Source organism: Rhinoraja longicauda, chromosome 25, assembly GCF_053455715.1.
Source record: "Rhinoraja longicauda isolate Sanriku21f chromosome 25, sRhiLon1.1, whole genome shotgun sequence".
Lineage (NCBI taxonomy): Eukaryota > Metazoa > Chordata > Chondrichthyes > Rajiformes > Arhynchobatidae > Rhinoraja > Rhinoraja longicauda.
In genome coordinates this window covers 3,160,472-3,187,633 of record NC_135977.1, presented here as the reverse complement: position 1 = coordinate 3,187,633, position 27,162 = coordinate 3,160,472, and the positions used below count along the sequence as shown (strand labels likewise).

The 27,162-nt window shown below is 42.9% G+C and overlaps 1 protein-coding gene across 3 annotated transcripts in view; it reads right to left on the bottom strand.

The window, feature by feature from the left end:
- Nucleotides 1-6,846: 6,846 nt before the first annotated feature.
- txnrd2.2 (thioredoxin reductase 2, tandem duplicate 2) overlaps nucleotides 6,847-27,162 on the bottom strand; it is a 58,138-nt gene continuing 37,822 nt past the window's right edge. For all 3 annotated transcript variants that reach the window (XM_078421741.1, XM_078421742.1, XM_078421743.1), the window contains exons 12-16: nucleotides 18,200-18,336; nucleotides 16,656-16,751; nucleotides 15,652-15,744; nucleotides 11,229-11,398; nucleotides 6,847-8,392 (exon numbers count right to left, since the gene is read on the bottom strand). In XM_078421741.1, coding sequence (XP_078277867.1) covers nucleotides 8,269-8,392; nucleotides 11,229-11,398; nucleotides 15,652-15,744; nucleotides 16,656-16,751; nucleotides 18,200-18,336 — 620 coding nt within the window. In that variant the 3' untranslated portion in view covers nucleotides 6,847-8,268. The remainder of the gene's footprint in view (nucleotides 8,393-11,228; nucleotides 11,399-15,651; nucleotides 15,745-16,655; nucleotides 16,752-18,199; nucleotides 18,337-27,162) is intronic.

Genomic DNA, 27,162 nt, shown 5'->3' with positions numbered 1-27,162 from the left:
TTCTCACACTGTGACTGGACTGGACTCCCCCAACATGGGGAACATTTTTCCTTCATCTAGCCTGTCCAATCCCTTCAGAATTTTATATGTTTCTATAAGATCTCCTCTCATCCTTCTAAATTCCAGTGAATATAAGCCCAATCCCCCATTCTTGCTGGAAAATCAACGGTGGAGCTGTATTTTACTGAACTGTATGGAAAAAAAAAAAGAATTTCACTGTACATTTGTATATGTGATAATAAAGAACATTAACCGTTGAGCTGCTGGTAACCGTTTCATGAATAATAAAGGCCTTTGTCCTCTTCATTGGAGATTAGCTTGAGCTGTCCGATGAAAGTCAAGATGAAGTCAATGATGCTGTAGTTTGGATGGAGATTTCAACCCCCAAACACAAACATAAATGCATGTTTAGAACAAGCTAAAATCCAATTTTAAGTACCAATTTTAAGTAAAACCTCTCCTCCCCTCATCTTGCCTGTGGCCCACTCTACCCAAGTGTGCACCCATTTCTCCCACTATCCTGTTCCTAGTCCAAAGACGTACAGGTATGTAGGTTAATTGGCTGGGTAAATGTAAAAAATGTCCCTAGTGGGTGTAGGATAGTGTTAGTGTACGGGGATCGCTGGGCGGCACGGACTTGGTGGGCCGAAAAGGCCTGTTTCCGGCTGTATATATATGATATGATATATATGATATATGATAAACATAGCACAAAAAGTAAGGAAATTTGTGTTTGGTAGATTATTTCTTTGTTGTAACAATGCTTCTTGGCAATAAATCTTATACCGTTGGAAAGCCTGTTTATTTCCCTTTTAAATGGTGCCACATTTGTAAGGAACATGCATTTGTGGGATGAGCAGCAGAGCTGAGTATATGGGTTGCGCCCATGAAAAATTTGCCAAATCTTCTCTGCCAATGCCAAACAGCTTATTCTGCTGTTGCTATTGACTCTTGTTTTGAGCTTCTGGTACCCCCAGGTGCTGACAAGAATGGGATGCCATTCCACAACAGTGTGTGACCAGGCTGGTGACCAGCATGAGGAGGAGGTGCCAGGCTGTTATGGCTGTGTATGGTTCTTCCACACGCTACTGTGGCTCCTGTTTATTAAATGAATAAATTGTTAAATTGCCAATATGTCTTGTTTCTTCAGACTTCAATCATCCAATCCACCAAACAACACCGAACAAGAGTCAATGGCAGAATAAGCTGTTTGGCATTGGCAGAGAAGATTTGGCAAATTTTTCATGGGCGCAACCCATATACTCAGCTCTGCTGCTCATCCCACAAATGCATGTTCCTTACAAGTGTGGCACCATTTAAAAGGGAAATAAACAGGCTTTCCAACGGTATAAGATTTATTGCCAAGAAGCATTGTTACAACAAAGAAATAATCTACCAAACACAAATTTCCTTACTTTTTGTGCTATGTTTATATCCCTCCCTCTGGCTTTTAAATTCCCTCCTCTTCTCTCATTATCTGACACCCTTTTTTTTCTCCTTTTCATCTCCAGCTTCCGTCCATGCACCCGTCAAAACCAGTCCCTCCTCACCTGTGTCTGCCCATCACACTCCAGGCTTTGTCCCGACCCCAAAGATAGACACAAAAACACTGGAGTAACTCAGCGGGGCTGGCAGCATCTCTGGAGAAAAGGAATAGGTGACATTTCGGGTCGAGACCCTTCTTCAGACCTGAGCCCAGCTAGCTTTCTCCCCCCCCACCCTTCCACAATCAGTCTGAAGAAGAGTGATGACCCATACAGTTGCCTGTTCATTCCCTCCGCTGATACTGCTTGACCCGTTCAGTTCTGATAGCACTTTGTGTTCTTTTTTTAAATCTTATCAGCAAGTTCATAGAGCTGGCAAAAAAAAAAAGTTTAGTGCAAGAAGGAACCACAGATGCTGATTTCAACCGAAGATAAGACACAAAAAGCTGGAGTAACTCAGCGGATCAGACAGCATCTCTGGAGAGAAGGAATAGGTGACGTTTTGGGTTGAGAGGTCTGAAGAAGGGTCTCAACCCCCCAAAAAATCACCTATTCGTTTTCTCAGATGCTGTCTGACTGACCCACTGAGTTAATCCAGCTTTTTGTGTCTATCTTCCAAAAAAAAAGTTTGTTGGAGAGAAATGGGTTAATATACATGGTTCAAGTTTTATATCAGGTTATTTAGTTGTATAAAATATCATTCTAACGTGATCCAAAGAGCTACCGTGCTGTAATAACATATTTGAATGTTTTTCTTTGAAAACAAAGCAGGTAAAAGGAAACTACGTTCACCCTTGTTCAGGAATAGCTATAATGTTTTTAATATGAGTCATGATTTTATCATCTGCAGCCCCATTGAAAGATCACAAAATTATATTACTTCAAAACCAAAAATGGAACTTAAACTGCTAGTGAACATTCCATTGTTTTGATATTTAATATCTGTTTCGAATAGAGTTTTAGGTGAGACAGTTTTATGTAACGTAAGCGTATTTTATTTCAATTAATAAGACTTTCTGAAGCCTTGTAGTGAATAGACACCTCGTGGTGCACTGGAAAGTATTAGTGCTTGGGTAAGTAGGGTCTGGGGTAGACAGAGCGGGCAGAGAAGCAAATTTGCAACTTGGAGCGGAGAAAAAGAGAATATATTATCAGAATGTAAGAAAATATGATTTTTTAAAAAAATTATTTTTATTTTAGAGATACAGCGCGGAAACAGGCCCTTCAACCCACTGCTCCGACCAGCGATCCCCGCACATTAACACAAGCCTACACACACTAGGGACAATTTTATATTTCTACCAAGCCAATTGACCTACAAACCTGTACGTCTTTGGAGTGTGGGAGGAAACCGAAGATCTCGGAGAAAACTCACGCGGTCACGGGGAGAACGTACCAACTCCGTACAGACAGCACCCGTGGTCAGGATCGAACCGGGTCTCTGGCGCTGTAAGCACTGTAAGGCAGCGACTCTACCGCTGCGCCACCGTGCCTCCTCAAAATTCCCAAAAGGGTAGAAAGATGAACGTAAAAACACTACCCATGGATGTTCAATCTATGAGGAATGTGAGGTAAATTTTAAAACTCAACATTAAAATTCTCATTCTCCCATCCAAAGGGCAGCACGGTGGCGCAGCGGTAGAGTTGCTGCCTCACAGCGCCAGGGACCCGGGTTCCATCCTGACTATGGGTACTGTCTGAACGGAGTTTGTACGTTCTACCTGTGACCGCGTGGTCACACTCCACCCACACTCCAAAGGCATGCTGGTTTGTAGGTTAATTGGCTTCTGTAAATTGTCTCTAGTGTGCAGGATAGAACTAAGATATGGGTGATTATTGGTTGATTCGTTTAACCTGGCATTGTGATCGACACGGACATTGTGATCGGGCCGACTTTCCTGTTCCTGTGCTGTGTATTGTTCTATATTTACATTACAGCTCCTTGACAGAATGGGACCTGAATGCACAACCTATGGTTCTGATAGATACGGCATGGAAACAGGCCCTTCGGCCCACCGAGTCCATGCCAACCATCGATCACCCTTCCACACTCGTTCAATAGACAATGCTATCCCATGCTATCCCACTTTTGCCTCCGCTCCCTGTACACTGGGGAAAATTTACAAAGTCAATTAACCTACAAACTACCCACCTCTTTGGGAGGAAACTGGAGCACCCGGAGATCACTCCACACGGACCCAAGGTCAGGATCGAACCCGGGTCTCTGGCGCTGTGAGGAAGCGGCTCTACCAGCTGCGCTACCATGCCACCCTTTGACTCGGTAATACCTCGAGCCACAGCCTATATCAGTGAACAGTGTATGTTAACACACGGATAGAGAAGCCTTTAAAAGAAGATCATTGTGGTTTCATTTAGTCATCAAGTTCTTAGACACAACAAGGATACAAGTTCCTGTGCTGCAGGCATAAGACGATATCCTTTGTACAAAACCTGTCAGTGTGTTGAAATCCATTTTCAATTTGGTCTCTGTTTTTGCTGTAAATCTTAGTGTGTGATAGACAATCCACGATGACTAATTGACCATATAATTGTCATCACCAGGTCTTAATTCCTTCTCTTTTTGAATAAACAATACATATAACTCTCCTGCAATGTAGTGTGTAATGTTTCCTGCTGTTTACAATAGACTGAAGGAACTCCTAAATCAAACGCAATGCAGGATAAGCTGATTTTAAAAGACATTCAAATTTTATTTTGTTTTAAATATATATATATACTGCAAGATTTTAAATAGAGAAATACAGGCTAGCTGTTGACTTTTGATCTGCATCAATTCTGACCGTCACAACTAGGCTTTATTGGCGAGAATGATGGGGAGGAACAGACTTGTTATTCTAAAGCACACAAGGAGTCTTATACACGTAGAAAGTAACGAACGTGGGAGCAGTGAATGTTTTTTGTTGGTTTTCACAGTTAAAGCAGGTCTCTGTGGGAAGTGGCATATCAAAGGAAAGGCATAATGAAAGACTGAAAGCTTTCTGCTTTAGAACCCTTGGTATTTTGGTCATGGGAATGGGGAGGATAGTAAATGAACTGGGAAGATGTGAGAAGTGACATGGTGAACAGCCACAGACGATCCGTGGGAGGTCAGAGAAATGTACCATTAGCCCAGTCTGCAGGGAGGTGTTGATGAGCTGGGCATGGTTCAGTTTTCACTGATATGCCTCCAGTCGCTTCTGAAGAATTAACCGGGTGTTCATTGTGTTCGTGCCTTTACAATCACGAGTGAGCAACTCCCTTGCTACTTAAAAGTGTTGTCAATTTGTTCCTGGCAACGCTTCAAGTATGAAAGTCCAGAAGGAGATTATTTCCATGCAGCAAAAAATATTCAAGTGTAGAACGATTATTGTGTGTCCGAGTACTTTTTGGAGTCACACAGCACGGAAACAAGACCTACGGTCCAACCTTTCCCTGCCGCCCAAGATGGCCTGCAGTAATTCAGCAGGTCAGGCAGCATCTCTGGAGAAAAGGAACAGGTGACAGTTTTGGGTCGAGACCCTTCTTCGGACGGTTCTGAATTGAAGTTCTGGTTCAATTTAATTTCTCATCAACAGCACCTTCCAGTATATTTCCACCACAGAGTCCAGGTTTTCTCAAACTTTAGCATTGTTAAAAAATATACAAACAGGTGTTGAACGCATTTTGCTTTAGATAGATTTTATCGGAAAAGGTTAACGGAAATCACTGCTCTTCAGTACAGGATTTCTAAGAGAGTTTATTGTATTTGTCAGATAAATGTGGGCAATGTGTTTGCTACTTCCATTGAGGTTTCAAGGAACCAATAAAAATCATAGGTTCTAGGAGCAGAATTTGGTCATTTGGCCCATCAAGTCTGCTCCACCATTCAATCATGACTGATCTTACACTCTCAACTCCATTCTCCTGACTTCGCCCCACAACCCGACACCCGCACTAATCAAGAATCTATCTATCTCCTCCTCAAAAATATCCATTGACGGCCCCCACAGCCTTCTGTGGCAATGAATTTCACAGATACACCACCCTCTGCCTCAAGAAATACCTTCTCATTTCCTTTCTATAGGTATGTCCTTTTATTCGGAGGCTATGGCCTCTGGTCCTAGTGTAGTTTCTAGAGAAGTTTCCACAACTCTCCCATTAATGGAAACATCCTTTCCACATCCACTCTATGAGTGAATCAACCACATTGTTATGGGTCTGAAGTTTCAAACAGTAGCTAAGGAAGTGAGATTTCCTTCCTAAAAGGGCACTGGTAAACTGGACCAGCTTTTATGACATTGCCTTCACAGTTACCATCAGTGACAATAGATCTTTTCTTCACAGATTATTTATGCAATTTAGAGATACAGCACGGAAACAGGCCCTTCGGCCCACCAAGCCTGCACCGACCAGCGATCACCCCATACACCAGCACTATCCTACACACCTGGGACAATTTACAATCTTTACCGAAGCCAAATTTAACCTACAAACCTGCACGTCTTTGGAGTGTGGGAGGAAACAGGGAAAACCCGTAGAACCCGGGGGGGTGGGGGGGATCTCTGGCGCTGTGAAGTAGCCACTCCACCCCTGCGCCACTGTGCCACCCCCAATTAACTTTAAATTTGAATTGGATTTCTTCAGCTGCCACAATGGTATCTGCATTCTAGATCATTAGTTCAAGTATCTTGATTTCCAGTCCATTCAATTGAACCTTAATCCTGTCATGTCCATCCCTCATGGCAGCTGCCGTGAGACACTTGAAGAGAGCAGTAGCAAGTCTAAGGAAATCTATAAACAGGAGTCAACGGAAGAATCAGTGATTTGGTTTAAGCTCCAGCTCAGGGATCCAACAATTAGCGATGGAGATTAAAGTTCACTTGATTGCAAGTATTAAATGTTTTATTATATGTTAAGAACAGGACGCTTCGAATGTTGAATATCCAATTTAAAAACTGGCAAAGAATATCATGGCGGTTTTGAAGAAAAACTTTAAAAATATTAAAAAGGCCCTATTGAGGAGGAGGAGGAATGTAGGGGAAACAAGGAAATGTAGAAGCTGGTTGAAATGTAAAAGGACACAAGGTGCTGGAGCAACTCAGCAGGTCAGGCAGCATCTCTGGAGAACATGGATAGGTGATGTTTCTGGTTGAGACCCTTCTTCTCGACACGAAACGTCACTTGTCCATGTTTTCCAGATATGCTGCCAGACCTGCTGAGTTACTGCAGCACTCTGTGTCCTTTTGTGCATCACAGAAGGGAATACTTGTGGCTCATGGTTTATAGAGCAACATTCTATGTGCCAAATATGGCACACAATATTTCCCCTGCAACTCACTACTCAAATATTAGACAAACTACACGCAACAATGAAATATCACTTTCTTTAATATATTACATATTTTAGATTTATAAATGCCACATTATCAGACCAGCCCAGCCCGTTAAATGGGTTTACAAACCGGTCATCATTAACTGGCACTTGCTCGAGCTGACCGTGAGTGATGAGATACTCATTTGATGTGCGATGCGCACATGGTACAGCCAGGTATCAATGGGAGCCAAACCATTTTGACCCTCCTCTCTCCAGACATCCCTGATCAGCACACCAACAAACTCTGGCCGGCAATAGGGAAGAAACATTATCGTTGATCTTACCTGAATGCAAGCTAAGAATTTAAGACATCACACAGGCTTCTGTGTTTTTTGATGAACAAATGCATTTAGTTCAGAGACACAGCGCGGAAACAGGCCCTTCAGTTCACCGAGACAGCGCCGGCCAGCGATCCCCACACACCAACACCTACACAAACTAGGGACAAATTACATTTTTTTTTTACCTAAACCAATTAACCTACAAACCTGTACGTCTTTGGAATGTGGGAGGAAACCGGAGCAGCCGGCGAAAATCCACGCAGGCCACAGGGAGAACGTACAAACTCCGTACAGACAGCATCAAACTGGGTCTCTGGCGCTGTGAGGCAGCAACTCTACCGCTGCACCATCGTGCTGCCCCCGGTGGCCCATGGTTTTGCAAAACCAAACTGCAAATGCAATCACCTTCCTGATTGTTAGGTAACAACATTCTCACATTCACTGATACAAGCAGATATCCCCCTCTGCTGGCTGATTTAGCAATCGTATTCTACTTTCATGATACGCCACTTGCCCACCCCAGTCAACGCCAAAACCTCTTCCAACACCAGGCCACACGATCCCAGCACGGTGGACTCTAAAGCGTGGCAACCTAAACATTTATGTGACTGAATTATATTGAAATATTTAGTTTAGAGATACAGCATGGAAACAATCCCTTTGGCCCACTGGGTCCATAAAGACCATCATGGATTACACATTCACACAGGTTCTATGGTATTCCACTTTCCCCTTACACTAAGGACAATTTACAGAGGGCCAATTAACCTACAAACCTGCACGTCTTTGGGACGCGGGAGGAAACCGGAGCACCCGGATGAAACCCACGCGGTCACAGGGGGAACCTGCAAACTCTGCACAGACGGCACCCATAATCAGGATCAACCCCGGGTCTCTGGTGCTGTGAGGCAGCAGCTGCTAAATTGAAAGACGATGTTACCGCTGTTCATTTTTTTATGCTCTGGTCACAAGAATGACACAAGGTGAAATTTTAAATGTTGGTAAAGTTTCGATACGGCAAAAGCGAAGGGCAAGATTAATTCTGATATAAAACGATGTGTTTCAGGCTAGTTCTGATCACCAGCGTAGGTCTTTGGTGGCGGCTGCTGAGTTTGTGGTGTGACTACTTGTTCAGGGATGACATTTAACCTCAGCAACTCGTGACTGTTGCGTCCAAACCCGATCGCTTGGTGATGTTCAACTTATTCACCTCTTCAGCGCAAGTTGGATGAATTCCCACTGTGGATGCCAGCTGAGAGTAAGTGGCATTGCACCTGAAAGCAAGCACACAAACGTTAAACCCCGAGTTAAAGGTACACTGAAGACACAAGGGACTGCAGGTGCTGGAATCATGTGCAGAACAAACACAAAGTGCTGGAGTGACCAGCATTCCTGGAGGACACGGATAGGCCATGTTTCGGGTCGGGATCTTTTTCTGACTGAAAAAGGTCCAGTAAAATGTAGAAATAAAGAACTGCAGATGCTGGTTAATACACAAAAGGACACAAAGTGCTGGAGTAACTCAGCAGGACAGACAGCTTCTGTGGAGGACATGGACAGGCGACCTTTTTCAGACTCAAACCCAGTTTAGGTTTATTATTGTCGCATGTACCAGGTTCCAATGAAAAGCTTTGTTTTACATACTATCCAAATAGATCCGATAAACCATAGATAAAATAGATACCACATAGGTACATAGGTCTGAAGAAGGGTTCCTACCCAAAATGTCACCTTTTCTCCAGAGATGCTGCCTGATCAGTTGAGTTACTCCAGCATTTTATGTCTATGACACATACAATCAGTTCAAACTAAAGTACAATAGATGATGCAAAGGGGAAGATACAGAGAGCAGAATATAATTCTAAGCCTTGTATTGTATCACTTCCATGGACAAAGTCCAATGTCCTCGATGGGGCAGAGGTGAATCGAACAGTTCTCTAGCTTGGGGGCAGAAAGCTTTTAGAACCATCACTTTGCTAACAAGACTGTATTGCAATGAGGAGCTGAACTGCCCTTACAGGGAACATTGCAAACGTATAATTATCAATGACTCATGAGTGACAGTTGAGTATTGCTCCTTCAGAACTACTCATTTGATGATTATAAGGTGAGAAGGTTCCACCATACAGAGTGCACATCTCCACTGGAAGACGAAAATAAAAGGTATGGTGAAATAGTGGTTAATTTACTGGATTAGCGTCGAAAGGTCAGGACCCAAGTTCAAATACCACCACAGTAATTATTAAATTCAAAAGAGTGAATAAAGCTAATATTGATACCATACTGACAACAGCTTACGAAACTGCAGATTGATGTAAACACCCAACTGGGTTAATGGTGTCTTCAGGAGAGGAAATGCACTTTCCTTCGCTCATGACGTCAAGCCGCTCCCATTCTCGTTCCACAGTTGACCAAAACAAGCAGGCAATGAAATCCCTTTGCGAATGAAGGAACTGCAGATGCTGTTTTCAACCAAAGATTGAAAAAAGCTGGAGTAACCCAGCTGGTCAAACAGCATCTCTGGAGAAATTGAATAGGTGATGTTTCGGGTTGAGACCCTTCTACAGACTTTTTTTCCCACTCCTACAATCAAGCGTGCAGAAGGGTCCTGAGAAATTTTGAGTTACAACATATCTGGAATGCCAAAACATGAAGAATCATAGAGAAAATAAATCTTCCAACCTCCCCCCCCCCCTGCACTACATCAGTCTGAAGAAAGGTCTTAACCTATCCATGTTCTCCAGAGATACTGCCTGACCCAAAGTGCTGGAGTAACTCAGCAGGTCAGGCAGTATCTCTGGAGAAAATGGATGGGTGGCGTTTCGTGTCGGGACTCTTCTTCAGTCCGGACCTGAAACGTCACCCACCCTTTTTCACCAGAAATGCTGCCTGATTGGCTGAGTTACTCCAGCACTTTGTGTTCTATGAAAGGTTCCAGCTTCTGCAGTTTCTTGTGTCTCCATAGGAAAAAAAATTGCTTTTTCATTCCAGCTTTAGTTTTACTCACTCCTTTTATTCGTATCGGGCCTGGCCATTTTTGCCCGTCTTCCCTTTCATTTGTATAGGCTGGCTCGTTATAAAGGTTACAATGTTGGCAACGCATTACACAGACATAGTGGCAAAATGGCTGACTGGCCAAATAATTTCACCCAGCTGAGAATTTCCCTTTGTTCCATCCTTTGCTTTCCCCACCTTCTCTGCTACCTAGACTAACCTGTTTCTCTTTGTCAGTCCTCGACCTGTTTCCCTTTCCATGAATGTTGCCTGACCTGCTGAGTTTGTCCAGCATTTTCAGATTTTATTTCAGAGTTTCCACATCTGCAGTCTTGTTTTTGATTTCCAGTTCCTTTGTGCTAAAAAAAACAGTCCTACATACCTGTGGTAAACTTAATTGAGATTCTACGGGGATTGTAGCAGTGCAATAAAATCACAATGCGTTGGAAATCTGACTTCGAGTCAAAAAAATAAAAGGGTAAATGTTAAACTGTAGAAAGAAAGAACTGCAGGCGCTGGTTAATACCAACGAGACACAAAGCGCTGGAGTAACTCGGCAACTAAAACACCGAATTCTACTTTCTTCCCCTCGCCTCCACAATCAGTCTGAAGAAGGGTCTCGACCTGAAACTTCACCCTCTGCATGTTCTCCAGAGATAGACATAAAGTGCTGGAGTAACTCAGGAGTCAGGCAGCGTCTCTGGAGAAAAACAATGGGTGACGTTTCGGGCCAGGACCCTCCATCTCCACAGATCCTGCCTGACCTGCTGAGTTACTCCAGCACTTTGCATCCTTTTTTAAAATTTATATACTAAATCACATGAATCAGACAAGTGCTATTAGTTCTTAAAAATCCAAGTCTATTAACAGGCATGTAGAATTCAGTAGAAGGGTGTAGAAACAAGGAACTGCAGATGCTGGTTTACACAAAAGGACCCAAAATACTGATGTAACTCAGCGGGTCAGGCAGCAAGTATGGAGAACATAGATAGGTGGCGTTTCAGGTCAGGACCCTTCTTCAGACTGATTGTGGGGGTGGTCGGGGGGAATAGAATTCAGTATTTTGAGCTATAGCCACATTTAATATCAAAGGAGGAAAACAAATTGTGAATTTACTTCATTCCAAGTGCAAATCCTTGAACGACCTCTCCGGCATTTGGTCCAATGAAATGAAGCCCAAGAATGCTTTGGTCACCTTCACGCAAGCAAACAATCTTGACGTAGCACTGAGCGGCTTCTCGTTCAGCTACTGTGAACTCCAGTGGCTTGTAATGTGCATGATAGATCTAAACATGGAAATAAATCAAAGCAGGAGAAGTTACTGTCAAACTATGTTCTGTGTCTTCAAACGCACTATGTACTTATCTGCATGGGTGTAGAAAGATTTAGTGAACAAGTGTATGCGTATCATATTATATGTGTAGGAAGGAACTGCAGATGCTAGTTTATACCGAAGATAGACACAAAATGCTGGAGTAGCTCAGCGGATTAGGCTGCATCTCTGAAGAAAAGGGATAGATGACATTTCGGTCTGAAAGGTAGAGACGGCTAGAACAAAACAGAGCTGCCGATAGATGACCTGAAGAAGGGTGGAGTCCTTATTATGGTGCTATGGTTTCATGTTATAAATATATGTGCATGTGTAGGGGTATGTATATACACAATAGTATGGATAACTATGTCCAAGTGGCACTTCACTTAAAAATCCAAGATCAAGTTTGTTACTGGGCGATACATTGGCACAACTGGTAGGCCCGCTACTCACAGCGCCAGAGACCCGGGTTCGATCCTGACCTCAGGTGCTGTCTGTGTGGAGTTTGCATGTTCTCCCAATGACCACATGGGTTTCCTCCTGGTGCTCGTTTCCCCACCCACATGCCAAAGACTTGTAGATTTGTAGGTTAATTGGCCTCTGTAAATTGCCCCCAGTGTGTAGGGAGTGGTTGCGAGTGGGATAACATGGAACTGGTGTGAGAAGGGTTTAGTTTTGTTTTGTTTATTGTTACGTGTACCGAGGAACAATGACAAGCTTTTGTTGCATGCTAACCAGTCAGTAAAGACTGTACATGATTACATTCGAGCCATGCAGATAAGCCATCCACAGTGTACAGAATGGGTGATCAATGGTCAGCGTGGACTCAGTGGGCAAAAAGATCTGCTTCCATACTATAACTTTCTGTCAATTCAATACTCAGGAAAAGAAGTGTAAAGATATGGGTCATGCTACCCAGATGTAGTTTTGTTGCCTTTTAACACTACCATTATGAATCAATTAGTCTCTATGCCAAAATCTGAGCATGTAAAGCTGCCTCACGGCAGTTAGCCATATGCCAATGGCGTATATGCATATGATGAGTGTGAAAACAAGGAACTGCCGATGCTGGTTTCCACAAAAGCACACAAAATGCTGGAATAACTCAGTGGTTCAGGCAGCAAGTCTGGAGAACATGGATATACCACACATAGATAGAATCAGTTCAAACTCAAGATAGAGTTTGATGAGTAGAGCAAAAGGGAAGATACAGAGTGCAGAATATAACTCTTAGCATTGTAGCGCACTAATTCCTTAGACAAGCCCAAAACCCTCATTGAGGCCTCATTTCGCCTTCAGTGAGGTGAAGTCAACAGCACCCTAGCTTATAGACGGACTAGATTTAAGGAGAGGGTCTCAATCCAAAAAGTCACCTATTCCTTTTCTCCAGAGATACTGCCTAACTCGCTGAATAACTCCAGCATTTTGTGTCTATCTAGATTTAAGGAATTCAACACAAAACAACAATGATTGATGGTATTCCAAGGCTGCATCCGTGCAGACAATGAACTTGCTATTCCAAGATTAGTTCTGCACAGCCTCTCAACTGTGAGGAAAGGTAAACAATTTAATTACCATCAAAAGTTCAGAGGCAGTAATTATAGCTATGATATTCCGACCGGAAGCTAGCTTGAATTTAAAAATAGAAACAAGAAGCAATGTGTGTGTGTGTCCTGTTACCCTGATAGCCAATAATAATTAGACTGTTTGCAATTCTTAATTTGCAACAAAATAGGTAATTGCATGAGATAATTAGAGGGAGTTTTAGTTCAAAATTTATTCCATTTATTTTTGAAAAACAGACAATTAAAATATGGAAAGCATCTAGTTTCTCTGGGTCTAATAGAACGTGGTAAGACCATAAAATAAGTTTCTTTCCCAGGGTTTAGGAATCAAAAATTAGAGGGCTTAGGTTTAAGGTGAGAGGAGAAAGATTTAATAGGATTTAATAAGATTAATAAGATTTAAAGATTTGTACCAGCATCTTCAGTTATTTTCTTATAAGATTTAATAGGAAACTGAGGGGTAATTTTTCCACACAGACGTTGGTGGGTATTTGGATGGAGCTGCCAGAGGAAGTAGCTGAGGCAGGTACTATAACAATATTTAAAAGTCATTGGGGATAAATGCTTGGAAAGGAAAGGTTTAGAGGGATATGGGTCAAACACAGGCTTAGAAGGGGATTTGGTTAGCATGGATGAGTTGGGCCGAAGGGCCCGTTTCCGTTCTGTATGGCTATAACTTCAAAAGGTGAGTATGAGTTTGAGTTTAGTTTAATGTCACGTGTGCAGTGAAAAGCTTTTGTTGCGTGTGAAAAGATAATACATGCTTATAATCGAGCTGTCCACAGAGTACAGATACATATTCAGGTTTACATGCAATAGCTAACAAGAAAATATTATGTTTAGAAAAATAAATAAATGTTCAGCCTGAAAATTTTGAGATTTATCTTCATGTTTATTTTAAACAACCTGAGTTGTCCAAATATTTCTTGGACAATTAGGCATACTACATTGGCTACAGGGATGTGAAAATCCGGCTTGATTGGATTGGGCATCCAAGAGGCCGAACGTGTGGATTGGACGTGGCCTGCAGCGGCACGGAGCGGTGGAACAGTGGTGGAGGACACCAACATCGGGCCGACCCCTGCAACTCAGACAACAGGCCTTTACGGCCAAGTTAAGACTCATAACCCTGAAACATGGCGACTCTTGTGTACTGCCTCAGTATAAACCACTATAGATACATTCTTGGACTTCAGTATGATTGTGCCTAATGTAGAGCAAGATTGTTACTATATGCAAAAAAGGAATTTAGCTGTACCTTTAGACATGTCGCATGGAAACAGGCCCTTCGGCCCATCGAATCCACGCCGACCAGCGATCACCTCATACACTGACACCATCCTACACACTAGGGATAATCTACAGATGCAAATTAACCTGCAAACCTGCACGCCTTTGGAGTGTGGGAAGAAACTGGAACATCTGCGGAAAATCCACATGGTCACATGGAGAACGTACAAACTCCGTACAGACAGCACCCGTAGTCAGGATTGTACCTGGGTTTCCTGCGCTGTAAGGCAGCAACTCTACCGCTGTACCACTGTGCCAACCTAAATATGTACCATGGGACATATGACAATAAAGTACTATTGAACCATTCATCTTAAACCTATGCTTTCAAGTTTTCAACAATCCTACCATGGGGAAGTTTGTGGTTTATTCACCTTACATTGCAAACCTTTATAAACTCAGCCCTCAGCCTCCTCCGCTGTTTGTGGGAACTGGCTGTGAGCCAATTGACTGCTTCATTTACTGCATCATAATGCAGCTCCTGGAAATGACCAGAGACTTGAAAGGCACATCCTTCATCTAAACCTCTGGAAACAAACTTTCATTCCAGACCAGCTCAAAGCCTCTTCTGATGGTGTTTACAAGTGTTCAACACCTAGCTGGCACAGGTCCATGGTACTAACTTGCCCACCATTCCTCTACACCCCTCAGCCTCATTTAGCAAACCCACAAGTATGTCTGACTCATGAAACAGAAACATTACGCTGGCACAGACTAGCTGCTCCTTTTAGACTGACGCTTTGTCCAGCATCTAATCAGTCATAATCCTCACCTGCAAAAACTCAGCATTGCCACGCAGTGCAGAAATAAGAGAATGCCATTTCCTGGCTTTTATTAGCCAGGGGAAAAATAATAATTCCTTCCACACGGAATGAAAGAGATAAAGGCAACTATTGGAAATCCTTTATAGCTCACTCATTTTAAATAAATGGTAGTATTATGACCTATTCTATGGTTGAGGCACCACACCAGGCTTTGGTATCCTGTGGGAGAATTAACTGTCACTGTGTTTCTGAAACACTCCAGCCCTTCTCTTTTCCCCATTGTTTTTATAAGACGATTTTCTCAAACACCTCTTCCCACATCCCAAAGACATGAAGGTTGTAGGTTAATTGGTCTTTCTAAATTGCCCCCGGTGTGTAGAAAGTGGATGTGAAAGTGGGATAACATAGAAATTGGGTGAACAGGTGATCAATGGTCGACGCGGACTCAGTGGACCGAAGGGCCTGTGTTCATGCTGTATCTCTAAACCAAACTACCTGTAGTGAGTAATATGTAATAACACAAGCTATTTAGCTTGCAGAGTGGGTTGCAAGAATAAATGGGCCATGCTGGGACTGGCAGACTTCTCCTTGATGACTGTACTTATTACCTCTATGTTGTCCTCCCCATGTCGATGCACGGCCTCCTCTTCAGTCAAGCCGACACATCCATACTCCAGCGGTGTAAAAACTGTGGTAGCAACCTAAATACATAAACAAGTCATTCATCTGGATATCAGCATCTTAATTGATAAAATGTTAATCCCAGGACATATTATGAATTACACTTCCAACACGCTAAGTATACTGAAATTTCAGATATTTTCAGTCTGAAAAGGGGTCTCGACCTGAAACGTCACCCATTCCTTGTCTCCAGAGATGCTGCCTGTGCCGCTGAGTTACTCCAGCATTTTGTGTCTATCTTCGGTTTAAACCAGCATCTGCAGTTCCTTTCTATAACTCTTAGTATACTACAGTTTTGCACATAAAAAAGATGAAATGAAATTTTAGAAACAAAGATGCAGATGCTGTTTGAAACCAAAGATTATCCCAAAGTGCTGGTGTAATGCAGGGGATCAGGCAGCATCTCTGGAGGAAAGGGATAGATGACGTTTCGGGTCACAAGCCTTCTTCAGAAGAAGTCTGGATGGTGCATTTGCAGGTCAATGTGAACGGATCAAGGCAGTTGGCCGCTGGAGGCCCTGCAGCAGCCTGGGGCTTGATTAGATCAGGCCACCCTCCAAGCTGCTGAGCGCATGAATTGGACGTGGCCTGCAGCAGCACAGAGCGGTGGAAGAGATCAACAACGTCACCTGGCCAGGCCGACCCTTGAAATACCGACCCAGTGCCAGCGCCAAGACAACAGCCTTTATGGCCAAGTTACGACACAACATTTTTAACAACTTTGAAACTTGAATCATACAAAATGGCGCCTAAAACGTGACGTCTCTTTTGTATGGCGGGTACTGTCTCAGTGTAATTTACGATTCCTACACTCTTATACTCGGGTATGATTGTGCTATACAGAGTAAGACCTTTACTGAACTGTACCAAAAAAGTGAATTTCACTGTACATGTGACAATAAAGTGCTATTTCACCATGACGTTTACTCACATTATCATAGTCCATCAGCTGAGTAGATTTGCCAAACAGCCGATGAGCCAGCAGTTTACCCGCTTTGATAGCTGGAGGTGTGAGCTCTGGTCGGCCCTGTTCGAAGAGATACACTGAGCAAAACCTCTTATCCAAAACAATACATAATCATTAGCGATATAGCACTACTGTAGAGGGAAAGATCAAATAATGGAGGGGGCAGGTTTAAGGTGAGAAGGGAATAGTATAAAGGAGATGTTCGAGGCAAGTTTCTTTTTTACACACAGAGTGTTATATTCCTGGAATGTGCTGTTGGGGTAAGTGGTGGAAGCAGTTACAATAGCAACGTTTAAGTGGCATATAGACAGCCACATGAACAAGCAGAGAATAGAGAGAAGCTGATCACATGCAAGTGAATGGGATTAGTATAGATTAACTGCATGGTCCGCTCGAATGCGTGAGCTAAAGTGTCAAAGATTACAGGAGAAGGCACGAGAATGGGGCTGAGAGGGAAAAATAGACCAGCCATGATTAAATGGCGGAGCAGATTCAATGGGCCAGATTGGCCTAAGTCTTATGATTTGTTCCAGCGTTGTATGGTTTTATATTCTACGTTCGGTCAGATACATGGATAGGAAATGTTTAGGAAGGATATGGGCCAAACGCAGGCAGGTGGGACTATCATAGATGGGGCATCTTGGTCTGCATTGGCAAGTTGGGTGCAAGGGCCAGTTTCTGTGCTGTATAATTCTATTCTCAATCATATGAGGAGCACATGATTGACTGCACCCTCCGACAGTCCAGAGAAAAGGGAGTTCTGTGTCAAACCCAACACTACACAAAGTGCCCACGAGATTTTGCCTGGCTAGACCAGAGTAGAAGGCACACACTTTGGATTCCAAGTTTCAAAACCAAACAATGGGATCATTTTTGAGCAATATATGGTGGGGCATTTTGTTATCGCTCAACCCTGAACTGTACTGAGCTTACATAAGTGACGTAGTATTATACATCAAAGCAACAAAAAAAAGCACTAGACGTGGGTGGCAACAGGCTGGAGAATTATTAAAGACATTTAAAAGACATTTGGACAGGTACATGGATAGGAAAGGTTCATAAGTTGTAGAAGCAGAATTAGGCTATTCGGCCCATCAAGTCTACTCCACCATTCAATCAAGGCTGATCTATCTTTCCCTCTCTACCCGTTCTCCTGCCCATTAGCCTTGACACCCATACTAATCATAAATCTATCTATCTCCACCTTAATATAAAGATAAATATCCATACGAGATAAATATCCATTGACTTGGTGTAAAAATATCCATTGACTTGGTTTGGAAGGACAGTATAGGACAAATGTGAGCAGGTTGGACTAGTGTAGATGGGGCATTTTGGTCAGCAGTTGGGTCGGAGGGCCTGTATCAATGCTCTATAACTATCATAACATCACAGTCCAACAAAAGTATACAAATCCTCAACCAATTTCCCTCTTTCTAGCCCGCTACGAATAACAGTAAGCTCCGAGATTAAATTCTGTGGACCGGAATATCTGGACCATGTCCTACCTCTGCTATATCTCCAATTGCATAAATATGTGGAGCAGATGTTTCTTCACCGTCACCAACAAGCACCTTCCCGGTTTCCGGGTTAATCCTGACCTCCACCTTGCCCAGACACAGATCTTGTGTTTCGGGTGTTCGACCTGGAAGAAATAGGGAAGATAAATATGTAATTTGTAAAGAGACATTCAGCTGGCGTGCACATGGCGTTTATACTTTGCGTTACATGCAAAAAGATTTTGCAGACAAGCAACGTGTCAGACAAACCTGGATATCATACTTTACCAGCAACAAACTGACTTGGAGGCAAATGCTTATAGGAAGTTTAAGAAGCTGGATTTACAAATTCAAAGGAGTCTTTTCCTAGATGTATCAAAAACCATGTTAATAAAAATGTGCAGAAATTAATTAAAATGTCAAGGCACAATCTCTCTGGCTTCAGGCTTGCTCTGAAATTCCAGTCATTCCCAATCCTGTCTGACTTTAGCCTCCAAGTTACTAAAGTGCATTTTTTCTGCTGGTAGAGACATACCAAGTTAATGTGCCAAAACAGAGCTTCTACAAAACAATTAGTGCCTTCAACCAAATGACAGCCAGGTCCACCTCCATGGTGCGTTGCATCGGGAAGACTGGCAGCATTATCAAAGATGCCGGTCACCCTGGCCATTCCCCTTTCACCTTTCTACCTTCAGGGAGAAGATGCCTGAAAGCTCAGAGATGCAGACGTAAGATTCAGTGCAGATGTGGGGACTTTGTGGGGGGCAAGGTGGCACAGCTGGTAGACTCGGGTTCGATTCTGACCTCGGGTGCTGTCAGTCTGCGCAGAGTTTGCACGTTCTCCCTGTCACCGCTCATGTTTCCTCTGGGTGCTCTGGTTTCATCCCACATCCCAAAGATGTGCAGGAATGTAGGTTAATTGGCAACTGTAAAATTGCCTCGAGTAGGTAGGGAGTGGGAAAATGGGATAACGTAGAACTAGTGTGAATGGGTGATAGATGGTCGACATGGGCTTGGTGGGCTGAAAGGCCTGTTTCCATGCTGTATATCTAAACTAAACAACCTCTTCCCCAATGCTACCATACTCCTGAACCAATCACCTCTTTCACACTATTTCCAGCGGCGCTGACATAAACTCTTCCTCTTAATTCTACCTCACTCAGTTATTCTATTAGGGTTGCCAACTGTCCTGTATCAGCTGGGACATCCCGTATTTTGGGCTAAATTAGTTTGTCCCATATTAGTAGGGTTGCCAACTGCCTCACTCCCAAATAAGGGACAAAGGATGACGTCAACATTTGTCGGCAGCCGCCATTGGTGGAGCGGGAGCACGTGGCCACTGGTTGGGTGAGGTCACCTTGTCCCGTATGTGGGAGTGAGGAAGTTGGTAACCGTACATCTCACATAGGCCGCATCCAATCTGCAAGCTCGGCCTCTTGGAGTGTTGCCCAATCCAATATTTCTTAGATGGATCAATGTTGAACAATGTTTCTTGGGAGGTTACGACATAAATGGTGTTCCATAACCATATAGTGAATGTTCTTTGGCAATATTGCTCCACTACTGCAAGCAATTCATCATCACAACAAAGCTGATGCTGATTAAACTTGTCGAGAACATGTTTACGACTTTCATACCATGTTTTTGAAAGATTAGATACATTCAGACACCAAAATCAACCACTTCTTGCAGTTAACATTGCAGATGAACATTAGCTGGTTCACGTCAAAAGGATGAGATATTTCATAATATCATATCATATATCATATCATATATATACAGCCGGAAACAGGCCTTTTCGGCCCACCAAGTCCGTGCCGCCTAGCGATCCCCGTATTAACACTATCCTACACCCACTAGGGACAATTTTTACATTTACCCAGCCAATTAACCTACATACATAATCTAATTTTTAACCAATTAACCTACATACATAATCTAATTTTTTCTTTGAAATATGTCCAGGAACAAAAACAGCAGAGTTGAGCGAAGTGCGTGGACTTCTCTGGGCTAAAAGTTAGTTCGTTCATGTTAAAACACGAGAACACAATTATGTCAAGGTAATCATTTTCTTTGTCACAAGATGAAAATGGTAATTAAAGGAGAGGTTAAGAAACGTCAATTGCTTGAAAAACAAAAAAAATAAAACAGAGGAGGAATTAGACAGGAACCTTTGTGGGGGAAAAACCAACAGCGTAATCCTTGGGTTGGTAAGGTGCAGGCAATAGTTGCGGCCACTACAGTACTCCTCAACCATGTTATTTAAAAATAGCGTCAGATGGCAGTATCTCAACAATCAAATTTTTATCGCTTCATAAAGCTTTGGAAGACAAACCACAGAATAAAGAACATTAGTTGTCTGGTTTAGTTTAGAGATACAGCGCGGAAACAGGCCCTTTGGCCCACCGAGTCCACACTGACCAGCGATCCCCGCACACTGACACTATCCTAAACACACTAGTGGCAATTTACACTTATACCAAAGCCAATTAATCTACAAACCCGTACGTCTTTGGAGTGTGGGAGGAAACTGAAGATCACGGAGAAAACCCACGTGGTCACGGGGAGAACGTTCAAACTCCGCACAGGCAGCACCCATAGCCGGGATGGAACCCAGGTCTCTGGTGCTGCAAGCGCTGCAAGGCAGCAACTCTACCGCTGCGCTACCATGCCGCCCGTCAAAATAAAATAATTTGGACTCTACAGTGTATAGTGGCATAGATCTAGATAGATAGTGGCTGATATGACCGAGGCCTATAAGTAATGTGTACTTCGTATTGCTACTGTTAGAATTAAATAAACTTGGGAAGGAAAGGGAGGAGTTGCGCAAGGCCAAATGGAGGTTAGATAGAGTCATTCAGCACGGAAATGGGCCCTTTGGCCCAACTGGCCCATGCTGACAAAGATGCCCCATGTACACTCATCCCACATCCCTGCGTTTGGCCCATATCCCTCTGAACCGTTTTCTATCCACATACTTATCCAAATGTCTTTTAAATGTGGTTAAAGTACCTGCCTCAACGACCTCCTCTGGCAACTTTTTCTATATACCCACCACCTTCTCAGTGAAAAAAGCTGCCTCTCGGGTTCCAATTAAATCTTGCCCCTCGGGTTCCAATTAAATCTTGCCCACGTCACATTAAACCTGTCCTCTGGTTCTCGATTCCCCGCAAACACATACTTTTGAGTAAGATGGAGACCATAAACACTGCGATAACAAGGTATCAGGCTTGTGCGAGAAAGATTAGATGCAAAGGTTCCACATTGCTCATTTTAAATATTTTGCCACTGACTCCTTAAAGTCACTCGATTCATAGAAACATAGAATATAGGTGCGGGAGTAGGCCATTCGGCCCTTCGAGCCCTCACGCCATTCAATATGATAATGGCTGATCATCCAATATGATCATGGCTGATCATCCAAAATCAGTACTCCGTTCCTGCTTTCTCCCCATTTACCTTGATTCCGTTAGCCCTAAGAGCGATATCTAGCTCTCTCTTGAATACAGCGACTCCCATCGCCTTTGCAGAGAGCAATTTCCAAATCATAACTGTGGCTCGTGTGCCGTCATGAAAGAGACACAAGAATTTCAGAGCAGCAGCGGAATTTGGTGACGGATAATGTCTCCAGTTTAACAGAATCAAAGACTTCAGCAAGTTCCAGACAGATTATCACCAGGAGAATCCTTGGAATTCACTATCCAAGAAGGCAGTGGAGGTTCAGTTACTCAGTATATGCAAGACAAAGATAAAGTTTTGGATCTTGGGAAATTGTGGGATATGGGCTTAGTGCAGGACAATCGAGCCAAGATAAATGGATATTACTCCTGCTGATGTTTTTATCTTCTAATATTACTTTAAAAGCCCTGGATATTGTAACAAAATACCATACACTTTAGTTGATCTATAAACAACTTGCACAATGGCAATGATTCTAATGAAAGATCGTTAACCTGAAATATTAACAGTTTCTCTCTGCACAGATGCTACCTGAAGGTGCTGAGCGATTCCAACATTGTGCTTTAATTGTAAACGTCAGCCCGTATCACTCTGTGAGAAGTATAAAAAGGGAAAAAGGCAATTAAAAATTCCATTTCTCTGCCCTTCCCAAAGCACTTAACCAAAATATCCAGCCATAAACAAATCGTTTTGACTTGCTATTAAGTACTCGTGTTAAAGTGATATAATTTTGTTAGTCAGCTGGTCTCCGAGTTCACATTGTTCACAAAGCAGTTACCGAAGAGTACTCTATACAACTGCTTTTTAAACACACACTGATCAATCAACACAAGGGACCGCGACAAAGGAAAGTGATAACCTCAATTATGTGGCAACCATATTTTAAAATAATAATTTTCCATTGGATTCAACACTGGCAATTTTCATGTCTCCTTTCACGTACATTTCCCAATAGTATAGAGTCATGGAAACAGGCCCTTCGGCCCAACTTGCCCACACGGACCAACACGCCCCATCTACACTAGTCCTACCTTCCCACACTGACCTACATTCCCCAGCTACACCAGTCCCACCTGCCAGCGTTTGGCCCAGATCTCTCTAAACCTGTTCTATCCATGTACCTGTCTAATTGTTTCTTAAACATTGCAATAGTCCCTGCCTCAACTCCCTTCTCTGGCAGCTCATTCCATACACCCACCACCCTTTGTGTGAAAAAGTTACTCCTCAGATTCCTATGAATAAAAAGTCTATCAAATCTCAAGTTTCTGGCCACCGAGCATTTTGAAATTAGATTCTTCTTTGAGACTGCATTATTATGCTTTGTAAAAATGATATTCATACTTGTTTGCTCTGACAACAACCTGCAACTACTAGGATTTCAAAGCAGGGCGATCTGGTTTCCTCGCCGACTGCTGAATTTATTGCCATCGAGTTTAATTTTGAAATTAGGGCCTCACAAATGTGATTTATTCCTTGATATAAACTTGTGTAATGACTTTAGAGACAGATCTGTTCTGCCTTGAACATCACACACACACACACTTGCTTAAAATCTGTGTCGAGATTCCAAGACTTTGCAAGGAAATTGCCAAATAAATCCCCTTTCATAACCAAACAATGCTTTCCTATTGTAAGAATGGCAAAAGACAGAAACTTCATAAATTGTGTAGCATTTCACCAAAAAGCCCTTCCTATTCTTTCTTGTAATATAAAAGGTGGTCATTCAGTTCATTAAGTCTATGCCAGTTCCTCAATCCGTTCCCTTCCCCCCACATTTTTCTCAGTAACCACTGTAACCTCTCATACGCCCATTAACTATCTCCAATTCTCCTGTCACCCACCTATACCACGGGTTAATACAAAGTCAACTACTGTACTAACCAACATATCATTGCAGGAATCTGCAGCTTCGAAGGGGAATCCATGCAATCAGAGGGCAACTTGGTCGGCAAGGGCGAGTTGGGCTGAAGGGCCTGTTTCTGTGCTGTATGACTTTTCATAAAGACAAACTCCACACAGGCAGCTCCCAAGGTCAGGATTGAAGCACCCAGGTCACCGGAGCTGTGCATCAGTAGCACTAACTGTGAGATTACTGTGCCAGTTACCTTTTGTTTGCATGCTAGCCAGTCAAAGAAAAGATCATACATGATTACAATCGAGCCGTCCACAGTGTACAGATAAAGGGGACATCAGATAGTGCAAAACAAAGTCCAATTAATTGTGGTTCAAAGGTCTCCAATAAAATAGAAAGGAGGTCTTTTAGGAGGGCTGTACGGTGGAGCAGCGGTAAGGTTGCTGCCTTACAGCGCTTGCAGCACCGGAGACCCGGGTTCCATCCCGACAACGGGCACTGTCTGTACTAAGTTTGTACGTTCTCCCCATGACTGTGTGAGTTTTCTCTGAGATCTTTAGTTTGCTCCCACACTCCAAAGACCTACAGGTATGTAGGTAAATTGGCTTGGTCTAAGTGTAAATTGTCCCTAATGTACGGGGATTGCTGGTCAGTGTGGACTCGGTGGACCGAAGGGCCTGTTTCCGCGCTGTATCTCTAAACTAACCAAAGAAACTAAAAGTCAAGACCGTACTCTAGCTGATGAGAGGTCCTTTCATTTGCCTGATAACAGCTGGGAAGTAACCCAGCCCTTTACCGAGCCCAATTTAATTTAATTACTTGATTCTAAATTTTCCCAGTTGCTGCAGTGGGATATAAACTCATGTCACAGGATCAATGACCCTGAAACACTGCCTGCTAGCCCAGTAGCTCGAACGCTATGCTGCTCCACCATATATCCTAACTAATTGTATCTAAAGATTTCCCACCAGAATGGCCAAGCTTGAGCAGTGTATTGCACTGCACAGCATTGTAAAATGCGCAGTACTAAAAAAGGATTCCTTTTAATATACATTATGCCACATTTCTCTTTCCCACATAACAATGACTGCATCTTTAGAAAATAGGTTTAAGTTGATTGTACAGAGAAAAGCTTTACTTTGCATGCTATCCAATCAGATCTGTACATTCCTACAATCAAACTCAAGTACAATAGAGCGAAGGGGAAGATAAAATGCAGAATATAGTTGTCAGCATTGCAGCACATCAGATTCATAGACAAAAGTCCAAGGTCCGCAATGAGGCAGAGGTGAATCGGATAGCTTATGGCCCTAGCCCTAGCTTATGGAAGGACTGTTCTGAAGCCTGTTAACAGAGGGGAAGAAGCTGTTCCGGAGTCTGGTGGTGCGCGCTTTCAAGCTTCTGCTGGACAGGATTGGGATGACCGGGGAGGGGACAAGTCTTTGATTATGTTGGGTGCTTTTGTGAGGCAGAGTGGTGTAGATGGAGTCAATGGTGACAAGTCTGGTCTGTGCGATGGACTGGGCAACATCCACAACTCTCCGTTATTTATTACGCTGTTCCCAAACCAAACTGTGATGCAACCCGAGTGCATCGGGTCTTTGGGATGGGCCAAGCTTCTGAAAGACCCTACGTAATACAAGTCTTTTGTTTCAAAACTTAGAAGTGTAAACTATGCGCCAAGGTTTTGAATTCACTGCAAGACTCATCTCCCCCTCTCTTTCCCTCCCCCCTCTAACCCAAATGCGCACACATTTCTCACACCTTCTCCAAAGGCCAATTACTGGTGCTACAAAGAGGCACGAGTTAGTATCAAACATTCTTGCAGTTCTGAGATCCTCTGCAGTCAGGCGATGACTCTTCACATGAAGCAAGAAAACAAGGAGTCTTGTGGAAATTCCAGCATTATAAACAAACGTATTTGATCGACATTTTTACCTTAGCCTTTACAGTAAGATTGTTGTTGCATGACACAACAGGTGCTAAGCAGCAAGGTTAAAAAAAATGTGTGCATGTGCTTTCCCCCCCACTTCTTGCTGGAAGAGGATTGATATGCCTCAGTCAACTTTTTCCTCAATACTGAAAGTTTAGAAGAAATCAGTGGCTGTATTTCAGGGTGCTTCCCATAGTATTCAAGGGGTTTAAAAGTTCTTTAGTTCACTCGTTACTAAAATGTCTCTATCCTGACCCTCTGAATAACCTGCGAAAGTGAAAGAAAATGCTGTTTCTAATACGCTGCTGAGACAGCATTAAAAACCAAGCATCATTGCTGTCAATCTAAATAAACAGATTCAACATTTCTTGCAATTCCGAGCCAAGATTTGTATTGCTTCAAGATTTTCCAATGTAAAAATCATTACTTTTATGCAAATGTGAAAAGATTGAGGTGAGAGCAGCTCATAATACAGAATTGTAGTTGCTGTCAAGAGCTGTGATTGGGACCAGCATAAAATGGCTGTCATCAGTAACTCGTAGGCAAGTCACCGAGGTCAGTCTTGTTCTGCTAAAAACAATCCAGCTGCTGAACCTCCCACTTCAAGGAGAATGTACAATCCCTCTAAAGCTAAAACTGCTCTGAAAATGTTTAGCTTAGGTTAAAGATACAGCGTGGAAACATGGCCTTAGACCCATCGGTCCGCACAGACCAGTGATCCCCGCACACTAACACTATCCTATACATACTAGGGACAATTTACATTTATACCAAGCCAATTAACCTACAAACCTGTACGTCTTTGGAGTGTGGGAGGAAATTGAAATACTTGGAGAAAACCCATGCAGGTCACGGGGAGAATGTACAAATTCAGTACAGAGTGAAGGTATGGGGAGAAGGTAGGAATGGGGTACTGATTGTGAATGATCAGCCATGATAACATTGAATGGCGGTGCTGGCTCAAAGGGCCGAATGGCCTACTCCTGCACCTATTGTCCATTGTCTATTGACAAGCACCCATAGTCAGGATTGAACCTGGGTCTCTGGCACTGTGAGGCAGTAGCACTACCGCAGCACCACCATGCCACCCTATGGTCTTGGTTTGCTCTTTTATGTAAGACATCCTATCCTTCACAGAACAAATTGGGAAGCCCAGAGTTGAACAGACAATGAGACGTATCTCACATTTCTGAACTGATACAGAGCTGGGCATACTATGAACTTTGATTTGTTAAAATTAGTATAAAACAAGCTGCTGGAAGAACTCAGCAGGAAAAAGGACATGATATTTTCTGTTTGGACCCTTATTCAGACTGATAATGCCTGACCTGTTGTGTCCCTTCAGCATTTTGTGTTCTGCTCAAGATTTCAGCGTCTGCAGTTTCTTGTGTCTCTAAAATGAAATGGTTACTCAAAATCATCTTCAATTTGCAAGATTTCCTGGTATCATCACGTTCCTTTCTCTATAATCCCACGTCCCCATCATCTGCTCATCCCCATGGACCCCATCAAGAGAACAGGGGCATTCGGATCTTCACAAGAAATAATGATGACTGACAGAGATGCATCCAAATCCCACAATGGTCAAGGGTTAGGTTTAGGTTCATCATTGTCATGTGTACTGAGGTACAGAGAAAAGCTTTGTTTCACATGCTGTACAAACAGATCAGATAATTCTATACATAAATGCAATGGTCAAACTCAAGAACAAGAGATAGAGTAAAAGGG